This window comes from Monocercomonoides exilis (genome assembly GCF_001643675.1).
Source record: "Monocercomonoides exilis strain PA203 chromosome Unknown scaffold4-2303458, whole genome shotgun sequence".
In the NCBI taxonomy this organism is placed as follows: Eukaryota; Preaxostyla; order Oxymonadida; family Polymastigidae; genus Monocercomonoides; species Monocercomonoides exilis.
In genome coordinates, this window is record NW_027150549.1 from 458,563 (window position 1) to 479,677 (window position 21,115).

Below are 21,115 nucleotides of genomic sequence, written 5' to 3' on the forward strand. Positions count from 1 at the left end.
AACTCTTTTTTAGCTTTTATTATTCATTTGAAAATTTTTTTATCTTGAAGTTTTGGTAATATTTTTTGAGAAATAACCCATTACAATATCGTTAATGTCAATTTCTAATGGAGAAGAAATTGTGAATCAGATTGAAAAATGTGAAGAGGTTGGCAGAGCGATTTAATTATCATTTACATTTTATTAATGAAATTTGGTGAACTTTTATTTTATTATGTATATTTATGATGCTTTTACAAAATGATGAATTATCAAAAATTGTGAGATATTAATTGAACTTTTAGATATAGCATCTTCTGTATTTTTAGAGTTGAAAAAGGGTTCTGAAATGAATGTTGAAGCCTTTCATAATGCATGCGCACAATATCAGCGAAACGTAAATGTTTGCTTCTTCATTTTTTTAAACAAACAAAAAGTTACAATTAAAAAAAAATAAAGAATTTAGAAATTCTCAAAACTATTGCACATGATCATCCATTTCGACCAATTCCTTCTGAACTTGAATCTTACGATGAACAAATAAATCTTTCAATTGAACATTTAAAAGTGTGCCTCCTTGAAAAAATACAGTTCTTGTTTCTAACAGTGATTTATCTTTATGCATAGACAAAGCATACAATTGAACAGCTCCAGAAATTGATTGAAAAACTTAAAGATCTTTGAATGCAAAAATATTGTTCAAAATTCATTTCACTAAACCACTTCATTTAATTCTTCTTTAGTCATTTGAAATCATTTCATTCAACTTTTTATTTGTGAAATATACCAATTTCTAAAAATTTTATTTATAAACTATTTTTTGATCATTATCCCAGTTTAAATATATTTTGAATACATTTTTGTTTGTATTTTTATATTGAAAAAGAATAAAATACTGTATGTGAAATTATTGCGCTTTAGATATAAACTTATTATTAATTATACGGAAAATGTTTTGTTTTTACAAGAATTAGAAAAGAAATGTTTAAAATTCATGAAACATGGAAGAAAGCTCGTTGTTCAACTTTAACACTTCACCACGGACCTTGCAGAACTCCCATGTTTATGCCGTATGATTTTTTTAATAAAAAAATGATAAATGTTTTATGTGAATTTTTTAATTATATTTGGAATAAGTGTTGGAACACAAGGAGCAATGAAAGGAATTACAACAAGTCAAATGCTCGAACTTGACGTTGACTTAATGCTAAGTAATACATATTGGATGTCCCTCCGTCCTGGTCCTGAAGAAGTTGCAACATTCGGAGGACTTCACGGTTTAATGTCTTGGCCAAGGAATATATTGACTGATAGTGGTGGTTTTCAAATGGTATCGCTTATTGATTTGTCAACAGTCACAGAAGAAGGTGTAACATTTACCTCGCCTCTGGACGGAAAAGAAATGATGTTACGTCCTGAAGATAGTATTCATAATCAAAACGAACTTGGAGCAGATATTATTATGGCTTTGGATGATGTTGTTCCTTCTGTAATGACAGGACCTCGCGTTAAGGAAGCAATGCAACGCACAATTCGTTGGCTTGACAGATGTATTGCAGCACACAAGCGCCCTAATGATCAGTGTTTATTTGCAATTGTTCAGGGATCTCTTGATGTTGAATTGAGGAAAGATTGTGTTAATGAGTTTCTGAAACGAGATGCGTCAATACCTGGTTATGCAATAGGTGGACTCTCAGGAGGCGAGGAAAAGGATACGTTTATTGCAGTTGTAGATGCGGTATGCTCTTTGCTACCACCACAAAAACCTCGTTATGTGATGGGAGTTGGATATCCAGTTGATATTGTATGTTGTGTGTGTGTGGGAGCAGACATGTTTGACTGCGTGTATCCTTGTCGAACAGCACGTTTTGGAACAGCTCTTGCAGATGTTCCAGGCGGGGTTGTGTCTTTGCGTTCAGAAAAATTTACAAATGATGCTACGCCAATGGACAAGAGCTGCAACTGCTATGTGTGCAGAGGTGGAATTTCTCGCGCAAGACTGCACCAAATGTTAAAGGGCGAAAAGGAAGGTGGCGTTGAGCTTATTTCATATCACAACATCGCATATATGGTTTGAAACTTCTTTATTCAATGTCTGGTATTTTTATTTATTTTAACTGAATTTTGATGATAATGTGCTTAAATACACGAATGAAAAATATGAAGATGAACCTAATGTCTCGACTTAGGCAATCAATTCGTGACAATACTCTACCAGCATTTGCCAAGTACTACATGAGAACCCTATTTCCTCGTCGTATAGATCTTCCGTCATTTGTGAACATTGCTTTCCGTCTTGCTGATATTGATGAAGATTTTGCTTCAAACGGATATCCAGCAGATGAGGAGCTTATTGTGGACGACAGCGTCTTTCTTTCAATTCTCCAAACGGACTGCAAAGACATTCCAATTCGCTGCCCATACCACGTTGAAGAAAGGAACATACACGGAGTGTCAAGAATCAAAAAAGGCGAAGTTGAAGATGACAGCTCGCCTTCTTCCAAACAGATAAAGCAAATTGAGAAAAAGGCCAAAAGTAGCCAAAAGGACAAAAACATTAGAGAAGGATGGGCAAAAAAAGAATTAATAAAACAACAAATGAGAGAACAAAAAGAAAAGAAAAAACAGCAAAGAGCTGATGCTCCTGTAATTCAAATGGGAACTTCATTTGCCAGACTTGTTGATTTCAATCCTGAAACTGGTGATTCTCAAAAAAGACAATGCTTGGATAGTGAAGGGAACAAGTAAATTTTTATTTATTTAATTATTAATTTACCCCCTATCCCACACATCTCATATAATTCATTTCATCTAAAAGTTAAATTTTTGTATTTCACAAAACTAATAATATGTCTCTTTAGCATTTTGATATTGCACTGACGTTTGAATCTTTTGTATCAGTTGCAACAATAGAAATTTAAAAAGTAAAAAAAAAAAAAAAAAAAAAAAAAAAAAAAAAAAAAAAAAAAAAAAAACATTTGGGGCGAAATCTTTGCAATTGAAAAAAAAAACTGAGATTAATTCCAAAATTTTTCCGCAATCATATCACCATAAAACAACCGAAACAATGCAAATAGTTGCAGAAAAATTCAAAAATCGAGAAAATATTTGGAAAATATCGAATGGAACAAAACTCAAAAAGAAAAATATTTTGTCCCATATTTATAGCTGCAAATTTCAAAATAACAACATGATTCGTTTGATAACAGTTTTTTATCGGTTGTATTCACACTTTCGCCAATTCTACCAATATTTAAAAAAATCGTTGCAAATGTAACAACTGCAAATATTGCAGAGAAATCATTTTAAAAATTCAAGCTAGGAATTATTTTCTGCTTTGCCTTTGTCAAACTTTTCAAGGCGAAAAGCGGTGATAATCCATTTTTCAAACAAATGAATTGCACACATTATTCAATAAAAATGCAAAAGCATTTTCTTGAAATGTGAAAAGGAAATTAGAAACAATAAAAAATTATCAGAAAAAAAATGCGAGATTGAAATACTTGTTAATATTCCTTTGAAACAAAAGATTTATTCCTTTTGCATTGCACATACTCAAAGAGAACTGTAAATATAGAAAAAAATATAGAAAAAAAAATATAAGAACAGTACAAAAACAAAAGACTAATTACGTTAATTGATTTTCTATGATTAAAAAATTATTTATTATGAATTAATTTTTATATATAGGAAGATTAGGTTAGAAAAGATAATCAACAAGCAGCTCTTTAAAAAGAAGTTTTTCTTTTCATCCAATAATTCAAGATTATAAGACGAAAAGCGCGAATATGACGTAAAGATTGTAAGAAAGAATAAGAATGAAAAAGGTGTCAGTAATACGTCAGATATTCGCCACTGCAATAGTAGCCGCTCTCAGATATTTTATTGCAGAATATTTGGTAAAAATTGCATGTGTTTTCTGTATAGGTGCCTTTTTAACTGTTTCCTTCAATTCTCGAAGAATCGGTAGTAAATCCTCATATGACATCATTGTATAATGTTGAAGAGTCGCAGACCATGGCGGGCGACCTGTAATACGAAGGGCATGAGAAATAGAAGCAGCTGCAATCTGCGATGGAAGATAGGTTGTTGTTAATGAGTAGCTTGTTAACGAATATTCCGCAATAAACCTTGCAATCATTCCAACAGTACTATCAGCATGGGCTGCTTTTGCAAAACGTTTAAGGAAGGTTAATGCTGTTGGAGCTCCAAGAGAATATCGCAGTTCGTTTAATATGATTCTCTCCATTTTTAATAGTTCATCTTTTGTACCAACTTCAGGGCAGAATTTCAAGAGTTGCTCAATAGAAGGGTAATAAGTTTCTTCAAATTTTGATGCAACGAAAAAGCATGATAGCATTAATAAATACACTTTTTCGTACGAAACTACTTTTCTAGATAAAAATCTGTCAAAAATTGAAATTGTAATAAACAGTGTATCAGCTTGAAGAGAAGTTTGGTAAGTCTGTGAAAGCAATCTGTGAAGATCAACAGCCCAATCAATGCAATACGTTCTTATTCGTGCATTCAGTTGTGGCTGCATCGCCATGTATCTTGGATTCGGTCTAAGCTTTCCCTGTTCAAATAGAATGCATAACCACGAAGATTGACAAAATTGAAAATTTTATTTTTTTAAAAATGACAACGCATAAAGTATCAAGCACAAAGATAAACGAAATAATTTTAAAATGATTATATTTCAAAAAATATTCAAGCCTGTATAAGCATTAAATACTGATACGCGTCATTTGCATAAGGACTGCAAGTAAATGGATTATCCATGTCAGTTTGATCAATGTCTTCTGGAACTTCCGTTACTGGTACAACGTACATAGGCACAGAATTATCGACATCTGTTGCTACCGTCTCAGCGGGAGTCATTACCTCTTCCTCCATTCTTCCACTTGGACTTTCTGACGTTCTAGGCGTTTGCTGAGATGCATGAGTCGGTGGCTTGCTTTCTGAAACTAAACTGGGAAGTGTATTTGTGATTTGTTCCAAAGCTTTACGTGGTCTTGCCATATTCTGTTGAAGTGAAAATTTGAATCTTGAATAAAATTCCTATGTTTCCTAAGTCAGATCAAACAGAACAATGGAAAAATGATTTCTGATAATTTTGCAAAAATCAACTTTTTTGTTATTATTGGTATAAATGATTCTCATTTGGACGAAAAAAGAACATTAAAGAACAATAATGACGAAATTATAAAAATTTTTGGATTTATGAAATAATGGATAAGAATTTTTTATCTCTATATGATGAAAGTTTTCTCAAATCTTCTTATTTTTTATGTTGATGTGCATTTATTTCATTTTGATTTGATAATCTCTCTCGAAAATTATCTTCTTCGAATTTCTAAGAATGTTTCATTCAAGAGCATAGAAATTTTGAAAAAGTTCATTCCTCGTAAATATTCCAGTTTTTGAAATTTTGTTGAAAAAAAGTTTTTCTATTTTTGAATAAAAATTAAAATAAAAAATTGAAAAAAATTTACAAATGAAGCTCAAATAGATTAAAGTTCAGAAGGCTTTTCTTCTTTTTTCTCCTCTTTTTCGTTTTTTGCTTCATTTTCATCCGGTTGCTCATGAAAAACCAATGTTCCAACTTCTTTTGTACCTTCGATAATATCTTTTATTTCTCCATTATTAACGTAATTCATAATTTCTTAAAAAATGTCAAATAAACAATTACAAATGCAACAACTTTTTAAAAAATACCATTTAATCCTCCAATGTAACGTTTGTTGCAGATAACAGCAGGAATAACTTGAGATGCAGGTTTTTGAGGCGGAATCTTGGATAGAATTTTTTTGGCATCTTCAACGGCAGCTCCCTGATAAATTGTAAATATTTAAAGTAATAATAAATAAAAAGCATACCAAGGTCATTGTTTGAAGTACATTATATGGAACACCAGCAGTTTCAAGAGCATTGGTGATTTTATAACAATCGGGACATTTAGGTTTAATAAGAACAGTAAGCTTTGAATCCAATATGACCCCATCCATAAATTTATCTCCAGTGAAAACTTCTCTGGGCGAAACAAAGTTTAATAGAGAAATAACAGCTAAAAACATCATTGCTTGAAAGTTATGATCAATAAGTCCCATTGCACGATGTCGAAAATAAATATTCTTGTTTGCCGTCGTTGTCGATGCACAATGAATGTTAGCGACCCTTCGCTAACAGCAGATGAAATTTCTGCTGAAGTTGCTCGGCTAGAAGAGGAATCAATAAAAATAGGATTTGATTTTCCAATGTGTCCAGTATCTCCTTTTATTGTTTCATTTTGATTTGTTTTTCTATTTTAAACAAATGGCCCCAAGACTTGTCAATATAATGAATTTCAACGATTGCAAAAGCAGATTGAACAAATTCAATCAGAAACGCAAATGATTGAGAAACGTTCGACAGAACTTGACTGTCAACTCAAGGCAGTCCATCAAGATGAAGAAATTAAACGTCTAAAGGAGGTATATTTGATTTTCCGACTTGAAATTTCTTGAACAATGTTTTACCGCTTGTAGGAAGAAATTGCTCTCAACGAAGAATTATCTCAAATCGATAAGGAAATTGAAGAAGCTCAAAAATTAAAGGAAGAATTTGCAGAAACTGAAGAGATATTGGATTACATTGAAAGCAGGTATGAATTATTGAGAAGTTCTGTGTTATTATTCTAATATATTTGTAAATTTTCTGATAAACAGAAGTTGGGAGTTAAGGAATGAATATCTCATGGAAATGGAATCCGCTTCAGAAGAAATACAACAATTAGAAGCAAAAATTCATAGAACTCAAAAGCATATAGAACTCTTGAAATCGGCAAATCCACTTTGTGATGCGTTTGTCATTCGCTGTGAAGAGAATTCTATAAATGGTTTGTTGTTGAACGGACACAATAAAGAAAATGAAAGATCACTGTACATTATTATGCTGTATTTATTTTTTATAATTATTTTTATTGATTGCTCTCATGCAATGTTTCATTTCATTTTATGGGATCTTTCCTTGCAACGTGAAAATTACAGGATTAAAGCTATCTTCCCAGTTGGACGCAAGAGAAACAAATGCTGCCCTTGGAATGTGCTGCCTTCTGATACATCTGTTACAAAAGAAGTTTTAATTATCTTTTTTTCTCCAAAAATCTGTTCTTTTCAAACAATTCCTTTGACTTCTATTTATTTGATAATTCTGATTGTTCTTTTTGGAATCTATGCTGATTTTTTTTTTCAATGACTATCGCAGATTTCAGATAGATGGCATACGAATAATACCTTTGGGTTCTTTTTCGTGGGTGCAATATGATGCTCCAAGCAGCACAACAACTGCAGCAGCATCTTCTTCATCTTCGCATCAATCTTCTTCCTTGGCATCTGCTTCCCAATCCATCACTAACTCTGGCTCTTCTTCTGTTCCATCTTCCTCATCTTCCTCATCTTCATCGCCTTCTGCTTCTGCTCCGTCCTCTTCTGGCTTAGCTCCAGGCGCTACTAAAAATCCAGGTGGCAGCGGAAAGAAGAAGCAAATCCGCCCTTTGTTCTTCTCCACCACACCAAAAGACCACATGCAGCTGTTTGAAGAAGGGCTTGCTGCTTTGGCACGTGCAATGGACGAGCTCACACAATATCTGTCGAACAGAGGATACCAGAAGCCTTGTTTGCGCTTTGCTTTAGTTTTTTTTTTTTTTTTTTTTTTTTTTTTTTTTTTTTTTTTTTTTTTTTTTTTTTTTAATTGAGTTTATGGTGATTTTGGTGTAGAAACGAGATAAAAATTCGTTATTTAATTTTTTTTTTATCTTTTTGTTTAAACTGCACTATTTTTGTAATGTACTCTTTTTTATTTACATGCATTTAATGATTTATTATTATCATTTTATTTGAAATATCTTTCTCTCTTTTTGTTACAGCAAGCAAATTGACAATGTCAGAGTTCCAAGACAAAGAAGAAGTGAAAAAACCATTGAAGTGGAAGTTCATTGACGGCTGGGGGCGAGATTTCCTTTTGTGGCTTGATCATCTTGCCCACTTTGCATCTCACACACCTGCTGCTCCTTGAAATCACATAACTTTGTTGTTTCATTATCACTTCATTTTTTTGTTTCTATGTGTATTTTTTGTTAACTTGGTTTCTTGCTTGTTTCGTTTTTGTTTGGCAAAATAGTTCACAAATCACAACAGCCCTGGTTTGTTCGTTGATAATATTACAAGTGAACACGGAAAATGTGTGGCTGATGATTAATGAAAAGCTCAATTACCAATGTTCGAGAGTAACTTGAATGCTTTGGTGCAGCTTTCTTTAAATTTCTGATCGTCAAATGCCATTTCAATGCATAAATAGAAAAGTTTATAAATACACATTTTTGGATATCATTTCCTTGATGATTTCATTCTGAAAGACAGTTGAGAGCCAATGGCATCAACAAAATCGTGAAGCGAACTGGTGTCATCTTGGCCTCGAAATCGAGCAGAAGAATATGGTGAATATGAAGGCAGTGGAGCTTCATTACGAGCTGATGCATTCATTTGCGTGGAGTCATAAAAGCTTTGTGAAAAGGGAGCAATTGGCTGTGAGGCATAGAGATGGCGATTGGACGCAGTGGGTCTGCGCAATTGCGGCGGTGGGCGTGTCATTGGCGGATGAGGAGTGAATAGCTCGTGCGAAGGGGGAATCTCACTGGAAGCAAACTTGGTTGAGAAGTCATCTCTTGTTGGTGTTGTTGGATTTGATGTTTGAGAAAGAACTTTTTTTATCTGTTTCTTCTCTTTCTTTTTTCTGGATGTATTTGATTTTGGCTTTTGGATTGCCTCTTTTTCGTCTAACTTCTGCTTTTTGGACATATCCATTTGCATTTCCATAAATTTGTTGAGTGTCGTGTGTAAGCTTTGAATAGTCTCCACCAAAAGAGTGGACTGCGCATCTGTTTGTGTTTGTGAAAGAGAAAGTGGCCTTTCGGTCTGAGCAGTTGGAGCTTGAGGCACAAAAGAACTTAGCCGTTCTGATTGTGAGAGTTGCTGTGAGTATAATTTCTCTTCGAGAACTGGCATAGATAAACTGTGATTCTGTGAATGTAAGCCAAAGACACCAGAAGAAGCAGGAGAAAATGTCTGTTGTAAATGTGAAGGGGAAGTAACATTAAGTGTATGAGGATTGCCGAGATAGGGTAAGCTTTGCTGCATTAGTCTTGAATCAGGGGGAAGCATGTAATCTGTTCGAATCGCATCAAACCTGTCTCTGCTGTCGAAGTGTCGATGAGACGTACCTTGACGCAATGAAGCGTGTGATGTTTCTGAACTTTCTTCTCCAGATGCTCTTGAGTGTGAATGATGATGCCTATGAGTGCGATGAAGTGTGCTGCCTCTCTTCGAATGCAGCTCCTCGTAAGGTGACTCCTTGTAACGTGCTGTTGAATGATGTGAATGAGGGCGTGGGCGCATTGTTTGCGGATGAGGTGAACGATAAATCTGATGATGGTGTCGGTGGTGACGATGATTGTGATGTGGCTGATGATGGTGAGATCGTGTTGAATATGAGGTGAAATGAGTGCTGGTTGTGTGAGACAAAGAAGATTCTGAAATGCTGCGTGAAGAAACAGATGAGGCAGTTCGTGAAGTGGCTGTATGACTGTATGACTGTGAGTGTGAAGAAAGCTGAGATGAAATGGAAGAAGAAGAAGCAGAACGTGAATATTCGCTTGAAGAATGCTTGAGTCCGCGTTCGTGGCGATCATGGTGATTTGATTGGTGGCGATGCAAGTGTCTGCGTTGAGTGTGTTGCATGTCTTTATTAGGTAACTGTTGTTGGTGATGGCGATGGATTGATCTTCTTGTTCTTGACTTTTCTTCTGAATTTTCGTGTTCCTTTTGACTTTTTGATTGATATTCATTTTGAATAGATGAACCTTTCTCTGGAAAACTGGTGAAAGATTCTGTACTCGAAAGTTCCTCTTTATCCTCCACTCTTTTAATTGCAGTGTGACTTTGATGAGAAAAGAGGGAAGATTTTGTATACTCCTTTTGCCTATGCCTTTCAGATCGACGAGTCGGAGAATTGCTCATCCGCTGTGAATTCAATTGCGCATCATCTTCTAACTGTCGTCTGCTCCTCGACCGCAAACTGCTTCCATCAGAAGAAGCGCTTGCTGAACTCGGCAATGATTTTTCGTGAGAACGTGACTGGTGTTTTTGATGGATAGAAGAATGGTTGATTTCAGCTGTATCCTGAAGAGAAAGAGAATGAGAATGAGAATGAGAATGTTTGGCTGATTGAAATGCCTTTGAGCTTTGAGTTGGCTCAAATTGAGGCGAAGACGCTGTTTGCGATTCTTCTGCAAATGACAGATGCAACGCTCTTTTGGGGCTTTGCTGATGAGAAGCGTCTTGCTGCAGCATTTTCTGATAGGACGGAGATTTTGCAGGTGGAAAAGAATTTGGCATTGCTCCTTCATGTACAGTTGATGTGCGCTTATGCTTTGCCATTGAAGGAACGAGCTTTGATGAAATCGGAGGTGCTGTGGAAATAAGCAATGTTTGCTGTTCGTGTTCTTTAAAATGAGATGAAAGGCTGTTGTCTTTGGGCTCTTGTACCACATCTGATAAACTGGGTTGCTCAAAGGCATTTCTTGTTGCCTTATTTGAGCTTTCAATCAGATCATGTTCCTTTCTTTCTGCCTTTGAGAAATTCGTGTCTTCCTCTATTGTTTCTTCTTCGTTCTCTGTTTGATTTTCACATGCAACATTTTCAACAACGATTTGAAACTTGTCACTTTCGTCTTTTCGTCGCTTCTTCATTACATTTACTTCCTCTTTAGCTTGTTGAATCATCTTTCTTAGCTTTTGTATTTCTCCATTTTGAAGCTCTCTTTCTTTGGCAATTTGAACATGCATTTCTTCTGTTTCTCCTAACAATTGCTTCTTTGAGGATAAGTCTTCTCTTTCTTTCTCAACTTTCTCTCTCAGTTCATTCAGCTCTGACTCAAGCTCAATGCTCTCCCTTTCTATCTCTTCACTACATTCAACAGAAACATTGTGTTCTTCATCTTCCCCTTCTTCTTCAAGATCTTCGTTTTCTTCGTCTTCTGTTGTTCTGCTATTCTTTTCTGCTTGGGCTGCCGAACGCTCCCTCTCTTTCTCTTCACTTCTTTTCCTTCTTTCGTTCTCGATTTTCCTTTTCTCTTCTTCAAGACGATGACAAACAACTTCCAATTCTTTCTTTGCCTCTTCCACTTTCTTCTCCAATTCTTCGTTTTTGTCGTCTTCTTGTTCTTCATTCGTCGTATGTTCACTTTCATCTTCGTCAGAATCTTCCAAAGAAGCAGAATGCAGCTCTCCATCAAGCAAATGGAGCTTGTTTTCCATCTCTGTTTCCATCTCTTTCATTTCACTCCTCACACTTTCAATCTTTTTCTGAAGGTTCTTTGCTTCTCTTGCCATTTCTTTCTCTTTGGCATCACGTTCTTCATTCTCAATACTTTCTCTTTCTTTCAATTTTTGCGCTTCCCGCTTCTCATTTTCAATAGTTTTCGTTAAATCAGCATCCATTTTCTCCATCTCGCTCAATTTTTGTTCTTTGGCATGTATTTCGATGTTGATCAGATTGATCCTTTCTTCGTGTGTTGCACTTGCAATTCTCTGCTTTTCCTTTTTCCGCTTTTGGATTTCTTTGTCATTCTCGTCTAACTCTGAAATAGCTTTTTTGAGTGAATTTTGTGTTTCTTCAGCTTGTCTCCTTTGCTTTTCTTGATCTTTTTTCAGTTGTTCTATTTGTCTGGACAAACTCAGTTCTTCTCCTCCTCCTCCTTCTTCTTCCTCCAAATCATCGCTTTCACTCCTTTCTGCCCCTCCCTTCTTTCCATTCTGCCTCAATTGCTCGTGAAAATCTCTCTCTCTTTCCTCTCTTTTCGCTGCCAGTTCTGTCTCTGCCGCTGACAATTGCAGCGCAATCTCCTCTTTTTCCTCAATCTCATTCTGAAGAAGCATCTGAAGCTCTCTGCATTTCTCTTCTTCTTCAAGAATGATGTTCTCGTTCTGCTCAACTTTGCCTTGCAGCTCTTCTTCTGATGTGCGCCTGGATTCTCTTTCCTTCTCTCTTTTCTCTCGCAGTGCATCTTTTTCAATCATCTTTGCTTCTTTCGCTTTAAGTTCCTTTTCAAATTTTTCTTTGTTCCTTTTCAGCAATATTTCTTCTTCTCTGTCTTGTCTTTTCTTCTCAAAAATCGCTTTCCTTTTCTCCAAATTTTGTTTTTCCAGCTGCTCAGTTTCGTATTTCAGCTCATGGATTTCTTCATCCGTTCTGCTGTTCTGCTCTTTCAGGCTGTTGATTCTTTCTTCTTCTTCTCTCATCTCCTCCTCAAACTCTCTTTCTTCTTCCTCTCTACTTGCCTCTGCCTCCTTCTGTTTCTCTTCCTCCTCTTCCTCCTCTTTTTTTCTTTCAATCTCCATTCTTTGCTCATATTCTTCAGTTTTGTCTCTTTCTTCGCTTTCCTTCCTTGCCAATTCATCTTCTTCATTCAACAATTTCTCTTTTCGGGCAACCCAATCGCTTTCTTCTTTTCTCTGCTTCTCTTCTTCCTCTTCCTCTTCTCTTTTCTCTTCTGCTCTCTCCAACTCTTCTTCTTCTCTTTCCTCTTTCTTCCACCGCTCGGCTCTCGCCCGATTTTCTTTTTCCAGCTCTTCTTTTGACAAACGCAGCTTTCGTTTTTCTTCTGCAAACTGCTTCTCAATTTCCTCTTCCTCCTTCTTTTCGCGAGTGGCAAGTTCTTCTTCATATTTCTTCCATTCAACTTCCATTTCGCCCTCCTTCTCTTTCAGTCGTTCCTCAACTGCTCTGTCTTTGTTGATCCCCATCATCCTAATTGCCATTTTGAGTTCTTCGATTTCTTTCCTTCGCGCATTCTCGTTCTCATTCTGCTCTTCTTCCATTTTCTCCTTCTTTTCTTCTATTTCTTTCATCAGCTTCTCTCGCAATGCTTCCTTCTCTGCTCGAAGTTTACCCTCCGTCCTTCTAATTTCTCGCTCTCCTTCTCTCTTCTTCTCTTCAATCTCGGCTCTCCTCTTTTGCTCCATCGCTTTCAGTTCAGTCGCTGTCTTCTCTTTGATCTCATCAATCTTCTTCTTCATCGTCGCCTCGGCTGACTTCTTCTCCTCAGCTTGCTTCCGCACCATCTCTTCTTTCTGCTTCCGAAATCGCTCGCTGATCTCTTTTCGCTCCTTTTCAAAGGCTGTCCTCATCTCAGCTGCTATCTCTGTCACACGCTTGGCAAGCTGGTTGAATTCTGTTGGGCGCCTCTGGCCTTGTGGCTGTGGGCTCTGTGCTGAGCTTTGTGGCTGTGTGGCTGAAGAAGTGTCGTTTTGTGTAGATCTTGAAGCTGTTTGTTCCATTCTTTGATGTTGAGCAGATGATGTTTGATTTAAAGATGGTTGTTGAGCTTGGGAGAGAGAACCAGTTCCTCGATTTGTTGCAAATTTTGGAGTTGCTTTTGCTTGAACGGATGGCCTTCCATCGTTTTCAACCTCTTCTTCTTCCTCTTCCTCCTCCTCCTCCTCTTCCTCTTCCTCATCATCTTCAATGTTTGTTTCCCTAAAAGTTGTTGTAGAACTTGTTTGATTCAGTGTTTGACTTTGTCTTCCAGAAGAAGTCCGAGAATTTGAAGACCGTTCAGTTGTTGATTTGGGATATGGAGGAGGAGGAGTTTGGGTCCTTGTTCTGTTTGAATTCGTCAGAGGAACAAATTGCTGAGATCCTGTTTGTTGACAATTTTGGCGCAAATTTCTTGTTGAGTCACTTTGATTCATTAAAGGTGGTGTTGTACGAGATTGAGGCAAAGGATTTGTTGAAGGATTTTTTTCCTTTCTTGGGGCAGAAACTCCAACAGAAGCAGGCGAAGAAGCACCAGCCTTTGCAAAAGAAAAAGGTGAATCCATTATCTGGTGAAATTATTAAAAAAATTGAATTTAACTGTGAAGATCGCAAAATCCTGCAAATCAAAGTTTTATTATTATTTAAAAAAAGTAATAAATATTGTCAATATTTCGAAATCAAAAACTAAAATCTTGCTTCAAATCACCTTTTCGTTTTTCTTTGATTTTTTTATGAAACTTTACAGCAGAGACCTTTTGATTAAAAAAATAAAGCAAAATTTAAAATGCGATGAAGATTCAAAATAAAAATTATGCATGGCAATTTTCAAAAATAATCTCTATTCATTAAAGATAAATGTCATTTGCAGAATTCTATTTCATAGTTTTTATGTGTACGCGTATATGAAGCATTGCTAAAGCAAATGAAGGTTAATTCTCATTTTTTGATGTTATTCTTCAAAAATATTCAAGAAAAAATATGTGCAGAAAAATTAAAAGTCATTAAAATGAAGAAAAAATCAAAAGAAAATGTGAGTGTTTACACATAAATATATAAAGAGGTTCTCAAAAACGAATGATATCTTGAGATTCAACTTAAAAAAAAAAATTACAGCAAAATTGAAAAGAAAAAACTGAACAATTGTAAATAATCACAAAATATTTCAAAAAAAATTGTAACACGAATCACAAAATGGAAAAAAATACTAAACATATATTCACATTTTATAACTTACGTCGCACAATTCTCTATAGTGTTCGGATAAGTTCTCCAATTTGTTTCGTTTGTATATATTTCATTGGAATTCCAGATGAACCTGCTGCATTTATAAAAGAAACCCCGATAATAATGATAAAAGTCAGCCAAGGAAACACAAAAGGAATACTGGTGCTCAGCAATATTGCAAATTGTGATAAAAATGAGTACCCTCCAACAATCCCAGCAATCAGCCCAATCAAGTTTGAAGCAAAAACAACAATAAAACCTTCCTCAATGTAAATACGTGTCACTTGCCCTTGTGTCATTCCAGCAGCTCTCATCATCCCAATCTCCTTTCTCGAATGCAGCACATTGATAACCATCGCCGTTGCAAGCGTCGCTTGGCCCATCATCCCAAACCCAAAAGCACTCGCTGCCATCGACTGAATAATATTCCGACGGGCCAGGCTAATTGTCGCTTGGTGATCTTCAATAGTCCACAGTTCATAATGATTGCCTTTAACGCCGGCTGGGGTTCCATCTGTTAATGTCGCATGCCTTTCAACCTCAACCAAAGGCTGTGTGTGCCCCTTTAATGTAATGTTCTCTGGAGCATAAACTTTTGTAACTACCTTCTGGGATGCTATTTCAGAAGCTTGTGCATCTGGCAAGAATTTCTCATTCACTTGGTGAAATTGCCCTTCGTAACACTCATCATCGCTGACCATTCTGTCATCTCTTTCCATTTCATCTGTAATCCAATTTAATCGACTAACAAGTTCGTGCATTCTATCTTTATTCGCTTTTTTCTTCAAATGTACAAGCATCTGTGAAAACCTAACATCAGAAAGAGAGCTGTTTTCATTCGGTAGAAGTGATGAGAAAGCCGGAATCGACATTGGAATGTCGACTGTAGAATACGGAACAAGTGCATTTGGACTATTAATTAAAGGAATATAGTTGATGAATGCATTTGCAGTTATGTTGAAGAGTTTCGATCTTTCACCCATTGTAATTGTTCTCCCTGTAATTGAAGATGAACTTCCTCCACTGCTATAATAATCGCCAGACCCAGCTGCAATGTTCAGAATAAACTGATCTCCTGCTTTGCTTTGCATTGCTCTGCGGACGCTTTTACCTAACACTGTTCCAATTGATTCATCCAACTGTGCATAAAACTGCTTAAACAAATCGTCTCCAGTCTTTGATTTCTTTGATCGGTCAGTAATAGAAATCAACGACTCATCAATATTTCCAAGAAAGTTCGGAGAAAATGCAAACATGTTCGCTCCGTAAACATGAGAACGGCCAACATTGCCAATCACACTCGAAAGTCTTGCACCGTTGCATTCCATCCTGCTCAATGGAACTGTGACCCAAGATACATCCTTAACAATATCATCGTACTCGTGAACAACAGAATCAAGATAATGTGTGTTTGTGATCCATCCTGAATTCACCGAAGACACCAACGAACCCACCCCACCTCCAAGTTCAAATGGATCATAGGGCCTCTCTGGCACTCTTGACGTTGCAGGGACAAGTGATGTGGTGAGGTGCGGAGGAACATAAAGATGGAGATCTGCTGGGTGCTGCGACATAACTGACGTGTCCATGGTCGACACTATTCCTTCTGCAAGCATCTCCAATGCAACAATTATCCCCATTGTAATCGAGCACAACAGCGTTGTACTCCTATTTTCCTTTCGGTGGGCAACAATATTCCTCAATGACATCATCCTGATTGCCTTGTTTTCCATGAAAAACACGATTTGTGACACAGCGATCTCCACAATATGCACACCACCCAATAAAATAGCTATGATGCCGACGATGATCATTATAAGGAGAATAATCAGCGCAACAAGCAGAATTCCCATTTGCGCACTGAGCATCGCAACAGGTGTCAGAAAATACACACATCCCCCAACACAGAAAATAAAGAATCCAAATATGAGAAGAGTGGGATTCGACTTCATATCGCTGCTTCGTTCGATGTTTAATTCCACAGCAGAGTTTGTCAGATGGTCGACATCGATTGCATCCATTAAATTCTGAGACGTGCATCGTTTAACTGGATGGTATAGCCCAAATGCCAGTGTAACAATAAGAATAAGAAGAGTATATCCAAAAAATTGAGGGGGCAAAAGATAACTAAGCTTCAATCCAGCGGTATTTCCCAGTACAGCCATGATTGGAATATTTCCTATCGCAGCCAGAACAAAGCCTATAACTATCGAAGGGATTGTATAAAAAAGCGCCATTGTTACAAGCAGTCCAACAACTCCCTTTTTCGACAGCCCGTGAACTCGCATCATCCCAAAGTCAAAAGCGCGACGACCCACCATCAGCATAGTTTGTGTGTGTATCTGCAGAATTGCGCACACAACGAGAACAATTATTACGAAAATAAAAGTTGCATCAAAAATGGTTCCTATGAACCCAAACACGATGTATTGCTCTAATACAGGAAGACGAATATTGATTTCATTGAAAGACAATGCATAGCCAATAGCAGATGACCATTCTTCAAAAATTCTGGCATATAGTCATGATTGTATGCGTCAAAGGTTGTAAGATCGCATTACATATTTTCGGTGAAATGCAGTATTAAAAAATAATTTGATTGATTAAAAAAATGAAGGTGTAAAAATTGTGAGAATATATTCGAATTATTGAATAACAATTTTTTTTTCAATAAAAAATTATGAAGAAAGAGAAAGAAAGAAGTTGAAAGGACACACTTTCTGGTTTTTTCTGTCGAAGAACGCAGATACGACTCCATTCGAGGCATTTGCCTTGTGCACACAATCGACGTTGCAAAATGGCGCAAATCAAGTGACAGCCAATCTTTTTTCGGAACAAAAATAAACGCATCAGACGGAAACGTTTCTACAAGCTATTCACATAAATCAATTATTTCATGAGAAAAAATATGAAAAGCATAATCAATGCATCGTTCATTTTTTAAAAAATTCAGAATAACAGATATACCATTTCCCAAAAAAAATCCAATTCAACAAAAACAGAATGATCATTGCCAGTCTTTCCGAGTGCTCCTGAAGAAATCTTTACAAAAATATTAAATTTTCGTGTTTGTAAAGTTAATGGTTTTGCATTTTTATCGATAAATGACAGAGAAATTTGTAATCGGAAAGTTAAACAAAAAGTTCATACATCATAAACTTTCATTGCTAAATTTGTAACTGGCAATACATCCATCACAAAATTCATTGCACTTGGATTCTTCCTTTTCACTGCTTCTCCTACAATTGGAGTCAGTTCTTTTGCTGTTACATTCATGTATATAATATCTCCCACTGATACTTTAAGTTGTTCTGCTAACTTTTTTGTGATTATTGTCTGACCCTTTGGTATTGGATTAGATTTCCATTCCTTTCCAATAGATATGGATTTCTGGAAGAAAAATATATTATTTCAAAATAATAATCATTCATTTAAAATTGAGATAAAAATAAAAACTTCATTTTGAGTATCAAATGCCACAAATGATACAGAAATTGCTTCTGATGATTTTCTTAAAAGTACAAATTAATAATATATCTCATTGAAAAGATTCAATAGAAAGAAAATACATTACGTCTGACCATGTTGTTGTATTAGTGCTAACCCTTGGTGAACACAATGAAAACTAAATAAATAATTTGAAATTTTTGATTTATTTTTTTGATAAACCTCTTTTCCAATGCTTAATAAATGTTCTTGGGCTAGTGTTGAATTAATGCCAAATGAGTTTGTTGAGTTACGAGGTGTGATTTCCAGGTCAATTTCCCCAACAGATGATTGAGATATTAAAAACGTAACAACTGACATCTTATCCAAAACAGATAGCATAAGTGGAATAAATAGGCAGGCAATAGTTACTCTAATAAAAATAATAAGTATAAATCAATTAAATTTGTGCAAACCCAAATACATTGCAGCAATAATCACATGGATGCTTCTTTCTCTCTCTGTTGCTTTGCACGATAAAAAAATATAACATTCTACTACATTCATTACTATTTAGGCACCTATGTTCCTTTGATTCTGGAATTCTATTTTTCTCTTTTCTCATATCTTTTATCAATAAATAAATTTTTATATATGTATGGGATTATTGATCAAACAAAAAATAATTAAAATTTATTATTGTTATCTTTTTTTAACAATCATAAAAAAATACAAATAGCAAACTTGAATAATATTCTTATGAATTATGCCAATTTCTCACTTTGTTTAATTATAGTTCAAAAAATAATTAATTCTTGATTTTTTTGAAAATTGTGTTGAAACGTTTGCAGAGCGGAAAATTCTGTGCAATATCGTGCAAATGTTCCTTATTAGGGAGCAAACTTATTATATATATATATAGGTAATTCTATTAGAAAAGTTGCAAATATTTAACTTTCAAATAAATCAAAATTTTCATATTTTGTTCAAATTTTTGTAAACATACACCAGACTTCACTAATATGTATCCATTATTGGATATTGCTATTTCATGCATTCAAGTGAAGTTTCGTGATGTTAAAAAAATTTTGAGCTGAATATGAAGATTTAACATTATTTGAAAATAAAACATTTGCGACTTTTCAAAAGGAATTACCCATTTTGTAAAAGTCAAAATTTATATTTAAAAAAATAAATAAATAAAAATAAAAATAAATAAAATAAAATAAAATAAATAAGAAATAAATAAAAAATAAAAAATAAAATAAAATTTAATAATTTTTAAGAATATTTGTTGAAATCAGTTATTAACGTTTTAAAAGACAAATCTTTGATACAGCTTTCTATTTATCATTTTAATTGAAGAGAATTCTCAATGTTATTATTTGTCATTTGTTATTTCTCCTCTTGAGTGATTAAGCGAGCTGGAATCATTATTCATTTTTTATGTTTGATTTTTTTTTATGAAATAGTGTGAATATTAAGTCTCAACGTCAAAATTTTTCTCATTCCTAATATTATGAAACATTCATTTCACTTCTAAAGTAAACCTCTGTGAAATGACAAGAGAAAATTGAAAAAATGATAAAATGACTGACAAGATATTTATGATTTGTCAAAAAGGGTTATTAATAACGATTTCATAATTCTTTATTTCTATAATAATTAATTTGTAAATCTTCATGAAATAATTCTAATTATTTTGAAAAAATCAAATTTTTTATTCATGAGATCAAGTTCCCAATATTTATTTTTTTTGACACGAAATGTCAGTTGAGGAATATTTTGGTCACAATTTGTCATTGACAGTAACTGACGGTCACTGACATTAGAGAAAAATCGACAAGATATTACAGATGCAATCAACAAATCTTTTCCAATTTGTTTTGAAAAGTCTTTAGAAGTTTTTGCAATAGTTAATTTTATATTCATAAAAAAATTTTTTTTTTTTTTTTTTTTTTTTTTTTTTTTTTTTTTTTTTCTTGTGACAGACGAGGCTTCAAGTTATTTGTCAGGTCACAGAGCTATATTCTAAAGAGCGCACAAAATATGAAATCGAAATTATTAAAATTTATCTTTTCCCACATAATTGTTAACAACTTTCTGACACAAATTTTTTCGATATTTTTTTGAACAACAAAATTGGAAAAAAATATTATTTTAAATTTTCACCCAGATTCAAGACTTGCTGATTATTCGACGAATTTTTGGCTCCTTACATTATTGTTATTCCATCTTAAAACAACAATTTTATTGCGTCGACTTTATGATGAGACTTTTATTCTTATTGGAATTTTTTTATTTTTTTCAGTTTTTGCTTGCCAACTGTTTAAAAGCGCTGATTGGCTTTCCGCTTTAACAAGTTTTTTTTAGTTTTTGCTTATTACACAACGAGAAAATTCGTTTTTTTTTTTTTTTTTTTTTTTTTTTTTTTTTTTTCTCGAAAAATTTGAATGAACTTCTCTCTTCCAACTGGGAATTGCCCAAGAAATTGGATACATGTTTAGAATAGCACTAACCATTACTTCTCTATTTTTAAATTCTATTTTTAAAGAACAATTTTTTCCTAATATTTTTCATTTCAATTTTTTGCAACTTGCAATAATAAATATGATTATTTCTTTGTAAATATAATTAAATGAATAAAAAATTAAAAAATATATGAAATATAATTTACTTTTCAATGGTGAATTGTGCAAATAGTTGAAAATTATTGTTTTTTATTCATTTTTAACAGATAAATGGTACCTATTGTTTTTGATCATCGATCAAACTTTTTTTATGAAGTTAAGCTAAAAATAAAATCATCACAATAATTTTCAACTATTTGCACAATTCACCATTGAAAAGTAAATTATATTTCATATATTTTTTAATTTTTTATTCATTTAATTATATTTACAAAGAAATAATCATATTTATTATTGCAAGTTGCAAAAAATTGAAATGAAAAAATATTAGGAAAAAATTGTTCTTTAAAAATAGAATTTAAAAATAGAGAAGTAATGGTTAGTGCTATTCTAAACATGTATCCAATTTCTTGGGCAATTCCCAGTTGGAAGAGAGAAGTTCATTCAAATTTTTCGAGAAAAAAAAAAAAAAAAAAAAAAAAAAAAAAAAAACGAATTTT

At 34.3% G+C, this 21,115-nt stretch overlaps 7 protein-coding genes across 7 annotated transcripts; 3 read left to right on the forward strand and 4 right to left on the reverse strand.

The window, feature by feature from the left end:
* The first annotated feature begins 79 nt into the window (after nt 1–79).
* On the forward strand, nt 80–779 carry MONOS_13010 (uncharacterized protein). Its single transcript, XM_067865685.1, has 4 exons — nt 80–148; nt 266–382; nt 439–546; nt 607–779. Exons 1-4 carry the CDS (start codon nt 95–97, stop codon nt 661–663), a joined length of 336 nt encoding a protein of 111 aa, XP_067734602.1. The 5' UTR covers nt 80–94; the 3' UTR covers nt 664–779.
* Nucleotides 780–818: 39 nt separating this feature from the next.
* MONOS_13011 (putative queuine tRNAribosyltransferase) lies at nt 819–2,927 on the forward strand. Its single transcript, XM_067865686.1, has 4 exons — nt 819–876; nt 948–1,049; nt 1,117–2,050; nt 2,146–2,927. The coding sequence occupies exons 2-4, from the start codon at nt 961–963 to the stop codon at nt 2,725–2,727; spliced, it is 1,605 nt and encodes a 534-aa protein (XP_067734603.1). The 5' UTR covers nt 819–876; nt 948–960; the 3' UTR covers nt 2,728–2,927.
* A 377-nt stretch (nt 2,928–3,304) lies between these two features.
* MONOS_13012 (putative G2/mitotic-specific cyclin-B) lies at nt 3,305–5,033 on the reverse strand. The gene is made up of 2 exons (XM_067865687.1): nt 4,696–5,033; nt 3,305–4,555 (listed from the first exon to the last, which is right to left on the reverse strand). The coding sequence occupies exons 1-2, from the start codon at nt 4,999–5,001 to the stop codon at nt 3,821–3,823; spliced, it is 1,041 nt and encodes a 346-aa protein (XP_067734604.1). The 5' UTR covers nt 5,002–5,033; the 3' UTR covers nt 3,305–3,820.
* A 328-nt stretch (nt 5,034–5,361) lies between these two features.
* MONOS_13013 (Glutaredoxin 8) lies at nt 5,362–6,089 on the reverse strand (the record flags this gene model as incomplete). The annotated part of the gene is made up of 3 exons (XM_067865688.1): nt 5,362–5,644; nt 5,698–5,812; nt 5,859–6,089. The coding sequence occupies 3 exons, from the start codon at nt 6,087–6,089 to the stop codon at nt 5,493–5,495; spliced, it is 498 nt and encodes a 165-aa protein (XP_067734605.1). The 3' UTR covers nt 5,362–5,492.
* Nucleotides 6,088–8,147, forward strand: MONOS_13014 (Vacuolar protein sorting 30/Beclin). The gene is made up of 7 exons (XM_067865689.1): nt 6,088–6,245; nt 6,306–6,452; nt 6,507–6,622; nt 6,687–6,856; nt 7,008–7,095; nt 7,225–7,634; nt 7,886–8,147. Exons 1-7 carry the CDS (start codon nt 6,096–6,098, stop codon nt 8,032–8,034), a joined length of 1,230 nt encoding a protein of 409 aa, XP_067734606.1. The 5' UTR covers nt 6,088–6,095; the 3' UTR covers nt 8,035–8,147.
* Nucleotides 8,148–8,345: 198 nt separating this feature from the next.
* MONOS_13016 (uncharacterized protein) lies at nt 8,346–13,898 on the reverse strand (the record flags this gene model as incomplete). The annotated part of the gene is made up of 1 exon (XM_067865690.1): nt 8,346–13,898. The coding sequence occupies one exon, from the start codon at nt 13,896–13,898 to the stop codon at nt 8,346–8,348; it is 5,553 nt and encodes a 1,850-aa protein (XP_067734607.1).
* Nucleotides 13,899–14,260: 362 nt separating this feature from the next.
* On the reverse strand, nt 14,261–18,641 carry MONOS_13017 (putative DUF214 family protein). The gene is made up of 8 exons (XM_067865691.1): nt 18,462–18,641; nt 18,229–18,418; nt 18,129–18,184; nt 18,016–18,070; nt 17,710–17,949; nt 17,527–17,601; nt 17,277–17,431; nt 14,261–17,070 (listed from the first exon to the last, which is right to left on the reverse strand). The coding sequence occupies exons 1-8, from the start codon at nt 18,608–18,610 to the stop codon at nt 14,583–14,585; spliced, it is 3,408 nt and encodes a 1,135-aa protein (XP_067734608.1). The 5' UTR covers nt 18,611–18,641; the 3' UTR covers nt 14,261–14,582.
* Between the last annotated feature and the right edge of the window lie 2,474 nt (nt 18,642–21,115).